The sequence below is a fragment of the Centruroides sculpturatus genome, unplaced genomic scaffold, assembly GCF_000671375.1.
Source record: "Centruroides sculpturatus isolate CEXI.00-Female unplaced genomic scaffold, Cexi_2.0 scaffold1114, whole genome shotgun sequence".
Classification (NCBI taxonomy): Eukaryota; Metazoa; Arthropoda; class Arachnida; order Scorpiones; family Buthidae; genus Centruroides; species Centruroides sculpturatus.
Window position 1 is genome coordinate 183,010 of NW_019385408.1, and position 15,801 is coordinate 198,810.

Here is a 15,801-nt window from a genome sequence, read left to right on the forward strand (position 1 = left end):
GGGGGGTTTCCCGGGACAACTGCCTGCTCGTTGGGCGGATCCGGCGCCCTGCGCTGAACCCGCAGTTGGTCGATTACATCCGGATTTAAGATACGGATTCCGGTTCCGCCCTGCAGGCCACTTTGGTAGCAGGGCCGCTCTCCGGGGCATATTCCGTTCTTCAGCCGTCCTATGGGCCCCCTTTGTGATTTTCGCTTTATCGGCGGCCCTGGGGCCCACTGGGTCGTCCCGTTGGAAGAACCCCTTCGACCACAAATAAACCAAAAATAGAAATAACACAAACACAAACGATGCATTGGACTGTGTTATAGTCCGTCGTTTTATTTTATTTTTTACACATATACACGCTTCTTGCAGTTGTCAACCAAGTTTTTTGGTCGACAACAATGTAACCCCTTTCCAACCCCCTAAAATCCCCATTTTTATTGTAAACATCGTCATTTAACCTTCAACAATGCAAACGACAATGTATATCGTAACAATGATAGCAATTGCTTAACAACAATAAAAAGACTAAATTGATTCTCCTATTTTACATAAATATATTTTTTTATTTTCGTGGCCAAATTATGCAAATATTATTACTGTCGACTTCATTCTTTTCACCATATCTATGAAACCTTACTCTATTCGTTACTTATATAAAGTTTTTATATAGCAGCGTTTACTGAAAATTCGTATATAGGCTACATTTTTCGCATAACACACACGGCATTTCTAATTTAGGTAACGTCTAAGCCGAAATATTACAGGACATATTTCATTAACATGCTACTATTAAACAAAATTGAAACTCTATAAACTTATTGAAAAAGACTTGAAAAGCAAAATGCGTGGTTCGTCAAGAACTGCTTCGCTTCTCAAACGATTTTAGGATACAGTATTTTAAATTTTCCTATAGTTTATAAAAGTTTTCGTTACCTTAATATAACTTATATATTGATTGTGGTGATTACTCTTCTATCGCCAACTTTTTTTAGATTGTGTTTCGGCGATTGCGACTCTACTAACCGCGCATTTTACTTGTATTCTGAATAGGCAATATTTCTCTCTCCGATGTTAGCTAGGTATGGGTTATATCAGGGCTTTTGAGTAGCGTAAAAATGTATTGACTTCAACATTGACTTTTTTTTTACTATTTGACTTTTACTCGACTTCGACTCCGACCGCGACCAGGGGCAGACTTGTTACCGAAGAAGTCCCAGGAATTCTCATGTCATCACGTGACCTCAGAATAATAAATAGAGTTCAATAAATAGAGTTTTAATAATAATAATAATAATAAGTAGAGTTTAATAAATGAGGTTTTAATAAAGATAGAACGTAGAAACTTTTTATTTTAAATCTAGAAACTTTTTTAAGTAATTACACAGTCAATATAAAAATATCTATTCGAAAATTATTACTTTTCCGGCTGTTATATATAACAGAGGGAAAGTGTCGGTCAAGAAATGATCCCTTTCAAATTTTTACATTTTTGGACTCGGGACCCCTTGAAGTTTCGAGATATGCAAAAGATTCGAGGTTTATTTTCTGTATGTGTAGATGTTAGACCAGTGTTTCTCAACCTCTAACGAATCGTCACCCCCTTCAACGTAGTATCGGTCCCTTCAATAAAACCCTTCACTAGTATCGCCCCCTTCACTACAAAATTCCGATGCCGAGGGACAAGGCTAACGCCAAATTCGTACTGCATTGAATAGACTAGTGACTAGTATAATGTTTTTTTGTTTAATTATTGTACGATATAACGAATAAAATATCTAATTATTATTAATATAATATTTTACTATATCGCCCAGAAAATTGTTTTTCGCCCCCCACATATAAATTGTTGCTAATCGCCCCCTGAACATGGAAAAACGCCCACATGGGGGCGATATCGCCCCCGTTGAGAAACACTGTGTTAGACTGTGTGTGGGGGCATGATTTTGTTTATTCTGTTTGAAGCCTAATAATTACTGTGGTCAGAGTTTTGTTAGAATCGGAGTCAGGTAGTTTAACACAGAAGTTAGTTGTTAAGCGTCAAAGTGGTTGAACTAAATCATTTCCCCATACACATTCTAACATCGTAGGCGAGAATATCTTACCCGGTTTTATTGTACTATTATAAAATGACAAAAAACCTTACTTTGAGGGTACAGACGAGTTTTATTTTTTATTTTTTAAATTTTGAACGCTAATAACGTGTAAAATATTTATTAAGAGATATGACACATGGCCCCTTTTATGTCTTCACCCTGTCCACCTTTAATTGAGAACAAAAATTTGATAGTATTAATTTCCCTCTATACGCAAGCTACAGTGCCACATTTCGTATCTTAAAATTTTTTCATTCTGAGATATTGTTTAATATCTCAGAACAGAGAATAAAGAAATTAAACGCCAACACGTGCGAATTTTTCTTCTATATTTATATTCATGTTTACACTATACTGGCAAGTCACTTTTAGACATAAATAAATAATATAATTAAATTAATGACGATCCGAACAAAAATGTACTAAAAGAATTATATGATTTAATATCGTTAATTTTTACAGTGTCATCTACCAGTGTATCCGTTGAGCGAAGTTTTTCAACCATAAAGCGAATTCATACATTGGCAAGGAACATTCACTTGTCAGTCAGAGGAAAGATTATCGTTACTAGCGTTGCTTTCAATTGGAAAAGAGATTTTAAATACTTTGATGGAATCAACGATAAGCAATTTTTACGATAAACAAATAAATTGTTTATTTTTGTAATTTTCAGAATTTGTTTAAACTTTTTATGGGAACACGGCTTCTCTATCATCAAACTTCACGCCCTTTGTAAAATGTTTTATAGGGGGTCGACTGTATATAGATTTTACTTCTTTTTAAACCAGAAAAGTGAATGAACTCAACTGTTTTCCAAGTTTTTTTGGAGGGGGAATAATTAAACTTTGTTCATTTCAACTTTTCTGTTTTTGTGCCGTGAGTCTTGGTAAATATTTTCGATGAGTTACTTTCCCAGCTGTTATGTGTACATAACAAGGGAAAATATTGGGATGGTGTCAAATTTCTATTTGAATATTTTACAAATCTCCACGTTTTAAAACCACCTGAATCCAAAAGTCAAAAAAAGGTTTAAAAAATTCCGTGGTATGTGGGTATGATGGCGTCTTATTCGCTAAATATCTCAGGATGGAGTGGATATTATGAAACGAAATTTGGCAAAGCAGCTAGTGTATGAGGCATTGGTGCTATTATATTTCGGTGGTTAAAAGTAGAGAGAGTGAGATAAAGGGGTGCCATATGTCATATCTCGAAAGGAGTAGAACTTAATAAAGTTTCTGTTCAGTATTAACACTTTTCTTATAAAACTTATCTCTATCCTCAAAATTAAGCTTTTTTCAATTTTATAGTAATTAAAAAGTTTTTTTAGAACAAAATCTCATAACAGATAGTGCCCCATACAATATTACAGTATTTATTTTGCTTAATAGTATAAAAATTTAATTTTCTTCAATAAAAACTCTAACAGCCAGAAAAGTTAGACAATTCTCATTGCTGAATTTTTTATTTTTTATTTTATTCTTCTTAAGAAAAAGAAAATATGAAATACGAATACAATGCTTATTTTTCTTGGATTTTTATACTTATTGTGGATTTCAGATGATGATGAATTGATGTATATTTTATAAACTAAAACGGCGTTCATTTTCAAAATTCTCTTTAGGATTTGAAATACTTTTTTGCACAACACCCAAAATGCCAGTAACAAATTACCTAAAAGTGAGATGTCACAAATAAATAGCTTCAAATGTGAAAAATCAAGTTTAATATCATATAGAATTTTGATAAGCACTAACCACGCTCCGTACTCGAATCGGGGAACACATTTTATTAAAAAAAAAACTTTTTCAAATACTTTTCAAGTATTTCAAGAAAAAAATCGATTTTAGCCCGATTTTGAAGCGAGATATCGCAATTTCTTATTACACTCAGCGAAGTCTCAATATACTTTGCGAGAAATCGCGTTGTGATCCTCGAGAAATAACAGCGACAAAAATTTTCAAAATTAATTACACTAAAACAAATTGCGCTAATTGTACAATTTTTGTTTCTTGCATAACAATTTCATTTAGATATTGTTGCAAATGCATTTTTTTTAATGAAATTTCGAGAATATTTTCAGTTATAAAAAAAATTACGCATTCGACATCATGTAAATTGCGGAATTTTTGATGGTCCACTCATTATTTTTTTGATTGCTTCATTTCATGCACAGAAAACATTTATACCTAAACTATCAGCTAAGAATTTTGATGGATTCTATAATATTTTGAGCGATGTCCATTTTTATATTAGGTGATCGATTTAAGTTTAACACAGGACTATATCACATTAAAAATTAAAAATAAAATTAATATGTAAAGATCTAACAAAACTATCTGTTAAATATTGAAATATGAGTAAAATGAAGTAAAACCTTTGTCAATTAGTCGATTTACAACTCAGAAAGAAGTGCTTGAAATAGAGTCATAAAACAACGTTTATTGACTTTCGTGGTAGGGTGTAATGCGGGGTCTGTTGACAAATTTTCTGGCAGTAGTGTGAAATTTCTACTCACTTCACTTGAAAGTGTCATATTTCTTCCCCATTTACAAAAAACCCTGATGGCAATCGGTGAAATAGGAGATAAATTACAGCGAGTTGAAATTTGATATGTTTATTTTTTGCGTTTTTCCTATCAAATTACATTAAATTCGATGCAAATAAAGCATTTTTGTCAATATAAAAATATTTTACACTTTTTAAATGTACAGAAAATAAAGAAAACAAAGATGTAATAATAATTTTTGAAGCGAAGCCAATAATTTTAAATTTTAGGAAAAAATATGGATTCTGTGAAACGCTATGTGACCAAAATGCGGTCGCAAAATCACGCGATCCGGGAAGAAATATGATCCACGATCCCTTCGACCTTTAACTACCAAAATTTAATAGCATCGATCCCTCTAATATACAAACTTCCCTGCAAAATTTCAGAAATTTTCGACAAGTCACGAGAAATATTAAGCCTGAAATTGGGTGAACAAATCGTGCCTGCTCCACACACACAACATACATAAAGAAAAAAACCCTTGAAATGCTTTTTGCATTTCTCGATGTTTCAAGGTTCCGAGTCCAAAAATGTAAAAATGCTCCCATAGTTTCCCTCTGTTATATATAACGGAGCCGGGAAAGTAAAATGCATGTTTTGCCACCTAAACGTCATAAACATTTAGACGTAAGCCAAACTATAGGCTATATACCTCCATGAACAGCATGGCACAAATATGATGCAGGAGGCCGAGCGATGGCATTCATGCAAGTTCTCTATAGTTCAGATTGGATTCGGATCATAGGGAGATGAAGAGTTGTTGGTGAAAAATAATGCAAACAGTTACTCAATAGACTCTCTGGTTGAACTAAGGAATCGGAACTAGAATGACTCTTGTATATATTTGCATCCAGGTTCTTTCATAATTAGAATCGTTTAGATTCTAATTCGGATTAGAAACGCTTGTAATGATAAACCACGTGATCCAAGACAGCCAAAGATAAATTATTATTCCTCTGCAATTCAGTAAATCTACGTAATTTCTTCATTCTTTCGATTTATTTTTGTTCTCATTATGCTTGAGCATACAACATTTTAAGATTTCATTTATTAATTTTTGCCAAAATAATCAAATTTCTTAATTCTTAGTCAGTTTTAAAAACCTCAAATTTAATGTTTTTTCTACAAATCATTTCGCACACTTCAAACATCTATGATAAAATTATTTTAGTAAACAAATCCTTCAAGTATCGATATTTTTATGGATTTCATTAATAAAATCATACCATAAGAATTCGACTAACCACTGTCTTTTTAGATTATAAAATAATAATAAGACCAGCACTATTATTAAAAATTTCATCTAATGATAACATTGAAAATTGATTTTCATTTCAGAAATGGGGAAAAATGTTTTGCTTTTGGAATGCCTAGGTTTCAAGTCTAACAAATAAGTTAAACTAAAATGTTATGCATGTTTAGAGGTTTTGCAATAGTAAATTTACAAAAGTATATTTTTTCCTCTCAAATATGGTCCAACATTACAAATATTGAGAATTATAACGTATTGAAAATTATGTATAAAAATTAGTATTGATATTTACAGTAGCATACACTGTAGTTGAACTGTACATAATTCTACATAGTGCTTATCATTGTTTCAATGCAATGAGGTATAATGAATCATTATACAGAGTGAACATAAAGTCTCTATACATTTCTGTTAAATAATTGATAAATCTTTTTTTCTTTCAGGTGATCGAACAGAATGCTCACCGTAGAAGAACGAACGGCCGTTGTTGTTGCCCGTTTGCATGGGATGTCCTATGAACAGGTGAGGGAGGATTTCACCCGTAAATTTACAAAGGCAGTACCTACAAGATTGGTAATAAAGAATTTGGTTAACAAATTTAAACGTACGGGTAGTGTTCATGATGAAGAACGTTCTGGGAGGCCGTCCTTTACGCCAGAAACGGTGGGATGCATAGAAGATGTGATCACACTTAGCCCCTCTGCGTCTACCAGGAGACTGGGAGCTGGGTATCTCACAATCCACAATGAAAACCTTGCGATACAGCTTGAAGAAACGTGCTTACCACGTCCAGATTATTCATAAACTGGAACTAGAGGAATATGCCGCCCGACAGGCTATGTGCCATGACTGTTACATGCTGTGGAAAACGAGAATCTCATGTCACATGTTGTTCAGTGATGAAGCAACATTCCACATCTGTGGACATGTGAATAGACACAACTGCAGAATCTGGGCAAACGAACAACCTAATGCAGTGAGAGTTGCAACGAGATACCCCAAAAGTGAATGTGTGGTAGGGATCACGAAGACCAGGGTCTATGGACTGTTTATGTTTGCAGAGACAACAGTTACCGGACACACATACCGCAACATGTTGGAATAATTTTTGGAGCCACAGTTGGTACAAGATGGGATTAAGGACTCGGTTGTTTTCCAGCAGGATGGGGCACCACCCCTTTTTGCATTGGATGCACGCGATTACCTGAATAAAACATTCCCCCATTAGATAAATTGGTCGTGGTTCACAAAGGCTGTGGGCCCTTTGCTCACCAGACCTGACACCCTTAGATTTCTTTGTGTGGGGGTTTATCAAGTCGCAGGTGTACCAGGTGAAAATTAACAGCATACCACAGTTCAAACGAATTACAGACGCAGCAGTGAAAATTTCACCAGCTATGTTGAACAGCATGTTTCAGTCTGTGGAAGAATGCTGGTGGCTGTGCCTAGACTTGGAGGGCAATCACTTAGAGATGTACTGATTTGTGGTCCTAATGTGATACATGTTTCAGTGTATGTGGTAGATATTTAATAAATTTGCATTTTCACAGAAATGTATAGAGACCTTATGTTCATCCTGTATAAGGGATACTATGCTTAAAACACAAAACTGACACAGGGCAAAGTTTATAGTTACAAGAAGTTATATCAAATATATTTGGAAATTATATTTTTTATATTCAAAAATAGAAATTATTATTATAAGTAATATATCTGAATTTAATTGGAATATCTAGAAATTAATCATTTTCATTTACGTAATAAACTTAAGTTTAATTTAAAGAATCTTTGTATATGTTGTTTGTACCAGTAAATATTTCAAAAAACTGAAAAATGTCTCATTGTTCATATTAAGATAGAAAATATTCTACTGTAGGTTTGGTGAAACTGAAGTGAATTATTTCCTGGAAAAGTGGTGGATAGATAATTCTACTGTAAGTAGAATTTTATTGTACAAATATTTCAACACAAAATAGTTAATTTAAATGATTGATATTTTATTCTGAAATCCTCACATACATCAGATATTATGGTTACTTCTATAATCATTTGTAGAACTTTTTGAAAACAATTATTTCCAAATGAATAAACAGAACACAGATCCAATCCATTCCAATTGAAATTACTGAATTAAAACTTTCAACAATGAAATTCTAAAGATGAAATTTTTAAACCTGAACTTATGAAAAAGTTTCATATAACTTGATTCAGCTTTTATTGTACTTAAACCAGGATAGTCATTTTTAAATTATCAATATTTTAAATTGGTTGAACTGTAAAAGTTTTAATTATTATTTAGAATAACTAATTAAGTTTTAATGAATATTTTTCAGTAACTTAATGAAACATTTTTTAGCTTTCATAAACTATAAATATAATTAAAATATTGTTTATTCTAAAATTTATTTTTAAAAAATTTAAGCTTTTACTTGAAAATATATCAAATATAAATTCAACAAAAACTGAATAAGTTATTTGAAACAGCTTGTATGTAACTTAATAGATATTTTACTGAACATTTTGTTAAACACCACTAATTTTTAAAGCACCACTCAGAATTTATATATAATTTTTTTTTACAATTAATTCATTTTGATATCTTTAACTTATACATAATCATTTTTTTCCACTATCCTTTTTCTCATCATCATCCTCCTTTTTCTTTTTACTAGGCTGTTCTTGACCTGTATTACTTGCAGGATTTTTTTTATTACTTTCCCCTTGAGTTAAAGTACCCATGGCATTTCTAACTGCTTCACTTTGAGGATCTACGCCAGGTAAAGTCTGAAGAACACTTTGTAAAAATTCAGGATCTCTCATTACATCACTATAATCATCCATTTCTTCCTACAAATATAAAAACATTTTAATAAAAAGAATATTATCTACAATATAATCAATATAAAAACCATTACCCTTCCTTGTGAATCTACATCCATTGGGGTAGGCTCATCGTTTGCTGTAGATGACCCACTTTCATCTGAAAAAAGAATATATTTAATTACATTAAACAAACAACACACCTTGAACACTTATTTTAAGGGCTTGAAATTTTGATAAATTTTAGATTTATTAATTTGCACTAACTTGAAAAAATTATTGATATTAATAAGAACATCTGTAAAAATTCATATATCTTAAAAATTTTTATACAAATGCTGACTGTATAAATAAAATATGAAGTAATCTCTATCACATCATCATCATGAAAGAAACTGAATAATCAATTAGTAATTGTATTTCTACTATAAAAAGATGATAGTAAAAAAACTGATCACAAACTATATACTATCATTTATTTCTCAAAGATTACTTTTTGCTTATAAATTAAGCATTATTATGTTAAAATAGGCAATTTAATATTACAGTTTTTATTTCTTAGAAAAATGTCAATTCTGATTTAGCAATAAACATGTGTATCTTTTTCCTTTGAGACTGTGTTCTTGCTTGTAGTCACTTTGAGCCAATTGCAAAGACAAAATGTATACTTCAACTGCAGTTCAAAACTTCTTAAAAACCATATCTAATAAAAATGCCCATTACAAAAACATCATTTCTCAAAGATTTCCACTCAAAAGATCACTGGTTTTTAAACCAACTTCCTAGATCTGCCAAATGACAGGTTTAGACTGTGGCTTTCTTTTTTTTTGGAAATGATTTGATTAAGAATGGATATCATTCATGTTTTAGTTATTAATGTGCTAGTGAGAGAATATTCTTCTGGACAATTACAAAAGAAAACAATAATAATAAGATTAAATATAAATTAGAATTATGTTTTGATTAAAAGTTTCAAATTCAATACACATTTTCTAAATCTGAATTTTGTAGATTTTGAATCAAATTAGACACAAAATTAAATCTTTGAGAAGAAAAAGTCAATTATTAACTGTGGAACAATGTTTATCAATTGGATGATGATTAAAATGGAATAAACAATAACTCAAAGTTAAACTAAGAAATTTTTCTTGGGGAAAAACCTTTAAAACTACCATATTTTTAATAGTAATGTTAATTTTATTATTTATAACATTTATAGGGTAATCATAAATTAACTCTGACACACAAATGTGAAACAGATTCATATTGCTTTTTGTTGAATATGGTTGAATGCAGATAATTGAGCTAATTAAATTGAGAATAATAAATAAATTAGCAAAAAAAACTTTCTGAACCAAGTAAAGAGAAGAGGCTTCTATTTATCAGCAATAAAAACAACCCAAATCATCACTGATTAAATAGTGACTTTTATAATTTAGAACAAATGTAAACTTTCTTTTTTGTGTGTAAAATGTAAATAGAAACAAAATTAAGACACTACTTTATGTTTGAAATTTTCTATTTGATAAAATACAATCTGTTTCTGATGCATAAATTATATTTAACTATTTATTGTTTATCTTGAATGTTTGGATAGTTCTGAATTAATTTCATAAAAACACCTTTTCCATCTTTGAAATTCCACACTTTCCTATGTTCATGCTCTGTCAGTTTTGCAATGTAACAAAACAATTCACGCCAATGGTTCACCGACATTTAAAACTAGAAGTAATGGTATTAATGTAATAGGTAAAGTTTCTTGAAAGTTCATTTAGACAGTGTTCAAAAGACAAATAATCTGCACCTTAACAATAAAGTTTAAAGTGCAGCATAGTAAGTTGATAGCTAGATTTAACAAACAGGAATTTAAAAAAATCATGTCTCTGAAATTGGTTCACAGAATTTCAAATTTTGTCAAAAGAAATTTCAGCAAATTTGTTATTAACAAGTAAATAAACACACACAAAATGAATAATTTTATATGAATGAAACATTATTTTATCAATCATTTATTAATTGATGACTGGATGTAATGAAAATATAAATGGTAATTTTTATATATACTATATATATATATATATATATATGTAACTATTTTACAGACATATATATATATGAAGTCATTGTTCTTCATGAATGAAAAGAAAATATAGTTTAAAAAATAGAAATGTTACCTTTTCATATGAACCTTATTTATTTGATAAAATAAATCAGTATTTGACAAATTACAAACTTACTATCTGCTGAATTAAAACAAGCTTATTGTAAAAGTTTATGTATAAGATCAAAATTTATTTGATTCATTCAGTGTTTTTGACAAACCAGAAACAAGATTTATATGACCATTAAAACAGATTTTTTTTTGTCAAACTGAGAAGAAATAAAAATCTTCTTGCATGCACAAAATATAAAATGTTAAAAAAATTATCACAATTTAAAACAGTAATTTAGGAATTCTTTCTTAATGACAAATTTCAAAAGGTTAAAACAAATTACAATGTTAATTTTAATTTTCCACATAAATCTATTACAATAAAACTGTTTTAATTTTGAATTAGTAAGCTTTCATTCTTTCCATTTATAAAATAATGAATATTAATCAGATGAAAAATCCTTAATATCAACATCTTTACATAATAATTTTTGACATATTTAATAAAACTGTAGTAGAATTTATAAGGTTCATAAGTTTTGTGACAGAAGACTTGAAACTTACAAGGTCATCTGGAGAGAAACTTACATCCTCTCCGAAGTTAACAACATCAACATTAACTTTTTCTTTCTTCAATCTCTTGGCCAATTTCAATAACTGGAAAAAATGAACCATTATAAAAAAAAAATCCAACAGGTATAATTTGAAATGTTAATTACATTACTGTTTATAATTACAGTAGAGCATCAATTATCCGAATACTGATCAACCGAAACATCAGTTAACCGAAAGCGTTCCAGTCAGCAAATTCAAATTTCCGTTAGGGCTCTGGCGTTGCATCACTCTTCCCCTCCCTGCCAAACTGAACTGTAGGCCTAATTTAACATATTACATTATGTAAGGTATGTATTTGTAAGACACGTGATACAAATTATATACAGTACAGTTTTGTGTTTAATATATATTTTTTTTAAAATGATCAGTTATCCAAACCACCCCAGTCCTGAATTGTTTCGGATAATCGACGCTCTACCGTATATAACAAATTTCTCTAACTAATTTCATTCATTAATGAGAGATTACACATATATACAAACATAGATTAATAAATCTCTCTCACACAGAGTATATCATATATCAATTTTAAAAAAGTCACAACTTTTCCCCAAATATCATAATTCACATGAATAAATACCTGTTACATTTAATATACAATTTATTTTAATTTAGATAATGATTAAAGATCAAATTATTTACATAAATTACAATTATTATTTCATGCACATTAAAGTAAATTTCTGTATTACCAGTATAAAATCTCAATAATAACATACAATTACACACCGGAGTTTATTAAATACTACGTACCTCCGAAACCTTTAACTGATGTGAATAAATTTAACATTACTAACGTTTTCAGACAACTCCTGGGTCCTTCTTCAGGTAAAAATCGTCAAACTAACCATTCGTTTCGAAAGAATTTTTCANATACTATATATACATACGAGCATGCTGCAAAGACATTTGCATAGCATAAGCAATTTGTTCATCTTCTGTCATCATAGCAAAATCTGGAATGGTGGATGCAGAAGTTCCTACTCCAGACTGAGTGTTATCTGATTCTAATGACATCTGAAGAGCTTTTTCCAATAAAGCTTCTTCACTAGAACCTAAATATAAAAATACTTTCATTAAATCAGATCAGTTTCAATTAAAATTTATTTAAAAATAATTAGATATACCATGTTGGGCTGGAGTTGGAGTAACATTTGTAGTATCATTAGCCTTTTGTCCACCATTGGAAGATTGAGCTGCAGCTCTTCTAGCTTCATCTTCTTGACGTTGTCTTTGCTCTTCCATGGATACTCTAAGTGCCTACAAAAGTGCATTACATTAATTTTAGTTGTTTATATTTACATTAATTAACTGACAAATGATGGTATTCTATAATCTTCCTTCATTTATAAAAACTTCTTTATCTATAACATTTATGTATCTAATTCAAAACAATGAAAATTACTTTAATGACTGATAGATGAGAACAACTATTGTATAAGTAACCACAAAATCAGTTATTTAAACTAAATATCATAATTACTTCATATTAAGTTGTTATGAAACTTTTATATAAGGTTATTGTTATTATTATAACTAATATTTATTCTTATCCATTGAATCAGAACAAGAATCTTCAAAATACAAACATGCATTAGTTTAAAACTATGTACATATAAAATTAAATATATATTAAAAATTAACAAACCAGTGCTAATTCAGGATCTTCATTAGGATCTACACCAAATTCAAAGCCTGTACTGCCTAATCCAATTCCACCAGATCCATCCTCACCTTGAATTACAGGGCTGCTTATTAAAGCATCTGACAGATGAGGTCCAGGAGGAACTGTTACAAGATGTGAACTAAAACCAAAGTAATTATTATAGACCAAAATAATGAATTTCAAAATTAAGTAAAATTACTTACCCAGTGCCTTCTCTTCCATTAATAGTATTTATAAATGATGTCAGTTTTTCAGAATTTGTTGCCTGCATTTAAGTAATGAATACAATTTATAAAATTTAAAAATTTTATAATGTAAAAACAAGAAAACCAAATTACAAATTAAAAACAATTTTAAATAATGACAAATATTATGAAAGAAATTCATTTGAATCACTAATTTAATAAAAAATTAAATAATAAAAGATATACAGGCACATTATTTAATTTTCAGAAAGTTTGCATACTTACTGAAATTATACATTCTTTTTAAAGGTAGCAATATAATTTTAATAAGACACAGATAAAAAAAAGAAATTCAAATCTACACAATAAAATTTTTCATTACTAGCTTTTTAAATGTAAATATTAGTACACTAAACTACTGAATTATTTAAGATATTTGATAATTTGGTTATTTTCAAATATATTTCTACATTATTATACAGGAATAATGTTCATACAAAAACAGACTATAATTATTACATATGCAAATAAAACAATATGAATTTGTTACAGAAATAAAGCAAGAGAAGCATTCTAAGCAATAATTATATATAAATGCTGATAGTAAAATAAGTTTATAAGTTAAGGTTTCATAACTAAGTATATTTCTAGAAGATATATGAGAAGTTATGTATACTTTGCAGTTATTTTTATTAAACAAACATTGCTGAAATTTTAATGGTAAGAAAGATATGATTATAAAACTAGTAGTATGTACAGTACAAACAATATTTACCTTACTTCCAATAATTTTTCAAAAAATTAATATTTTTGAGTGTTTTTAATAACAATACAATACATTCATATTTAAAAATCAATATACAATGTTCTAGAATTTTAATAAATTATTATTACTGCTTTAATGTTACATAAATTGACAAAATATCAGTTTTAGCTCAAAAGAAAATTCTGAATAAATTAAGTCATGATGATACAGTTGTGTGTATTCTTAGGTTTCTTGTTGTAAAATTTATAAATCAGCAATCTTTGTAAATTTATTGTCATTGCTGCATATTCATAATTTTGGCTATTTTCTACAAAGTTTTTCTTTAAAAAGTTTGTTTCTTTCTACATTAAGTTTTTTTAAAACATTACTAAATTCAATATTACTGCTTTTGCATTCTACATGTTTACTTATAAACTATACTTTCTACTCTTCAGATAAAACAAGAGCTAAATATGAACTGTTCTAATCAAAAGGATAAATTGCTTGAAGATAAGGATAATACTGGAACAAGGATCAGACAAGTCACTTATTTGTGATAAACTGAGAATAAGCCCAACAAAGATATTATTTTAATAATCTTGTTCCTTTCAATCATAGACTTGATGAATGTTAACACCAGATAAATGCTTTGTAATGTGTACTTTCATACCTTCATAAAGCATTTATCTAGTGCAATGTAATGATGGTGAGGTGATCGAGGTAATGTATGCATTGGAAAACAGTTGAATCACCTTGATCACCTCAGATCAAAATCAATATGTCATCCATGTTGTAATAGTAGTCTATCGATATCTTAGACCAGGCTTAGGCCATATGGATGAATTTGCTAGTGCCAGTCACTGGCACTAGCAAATCCATGTTCCAAATCATCTGGCTAGTGAAAAGTCTCAATTAATGTCTACAGGCTTAGTTGAGATGCTACTCCATTTTATTGTAATGTTTTTGAGGCTATTACTATAATTATTACTTTTTCTATTGTAAATTTCTCCTAAGTTTTGTTTGTCATATCAGATACTTTCTACTCCCCTGGTATAATAATATTTGTAGCTTATTTTTATCAATTTTCTAAATTAACATCAATATGCAATTTGCTTAATAATTTTTGCAGAAAATCTAAATGTTTTCTCAAACCAATAGAGGAGATATCTCCCTCTTGTTGATCAGAGGTCTCAATGGGCAATTAATTTTATGTACTTTAGCTTTTCTCTCATACTGAAGGATTCAAAATGTTGAGCATATATACGGTGACCATATTTTTTGGGGGAAAATAAAGGACATATCGAAGAAAATTAAAAAATCTTATAAAATTCATAAGTTTATAACATTTATTACACATACATACACATTGTAAAAATTCAAATAACATTAATTTTGATACTTTTCAGTAGAATTAATTTTTTTTAATAGCACTGGTTCACGCTTTAAAAAGTCATAAAATTCTATACAGTTCATTTGAAAGTTGTATTTGACAGAAATAATGTGCTTACTTTTAACTGGGTTTTTTCATTCGTCCACATATTATTCACCAATGAAAATATTCGTTCGACGATGCATTAGATCCAGGGAGACAAAGAAAATTCTACGATTTTACAAATGTTTTTGAAAGCAATTTTTTGCTGTAAAATGTTCAAAAATCTCAACCCACTTTTGATGGCAGGGCTTGTTATTCTGTCGCCATTCGTCGATCTTTTCGTTTGTGACATATTTTTTTACACA

At 29.6% G+C, this 15,801-nt stretch overlaps 1 protein-coding gene across 1 annotated transcript in view; it reads right to left on the reverse strand.

Annotated features, from left to right (window-relative positions):
- Nucleotides 1-8,450: 8,450 nt before the first annotated feature.
- LOC111638634 (26S proteasome non-ATPase regulatory subunit 4-like) overlaps nt 8,451-15,801 on the reverse strand; it is a 46,977-nt gene continuing 39,626 nt past the window's right edge. The window contains exons 6-11 of the mRNA XM_023384383.1: nt 13,338-13,399; nt 13,117-13,273; nt 12,596-12,728; nt 12,359-12,523; nt 8,797-8,861; nt 8,451-8,728 (exon numbers count right to left, since the gene is read on the reverse strand). Of these exons, the coding sequence (XP_023240151.1) occupies nt 8,498-8,728; nt 8,797-8,861; nt 12,359-12,523; nt 12,596-12,728; nt 13,117-13,273; nt 13,338-13,399 (813 nt within the window). The 3' untranslated portion in view covers nt 8,451-8,497. The remainder of the gene's footprint in view (nt 8,729-8,796; nt 8,862-12,358; nt 12,524-12,595; nt 12,729-13,116; nt 13,274-13,337; nt 13,400-15,801) is intronic.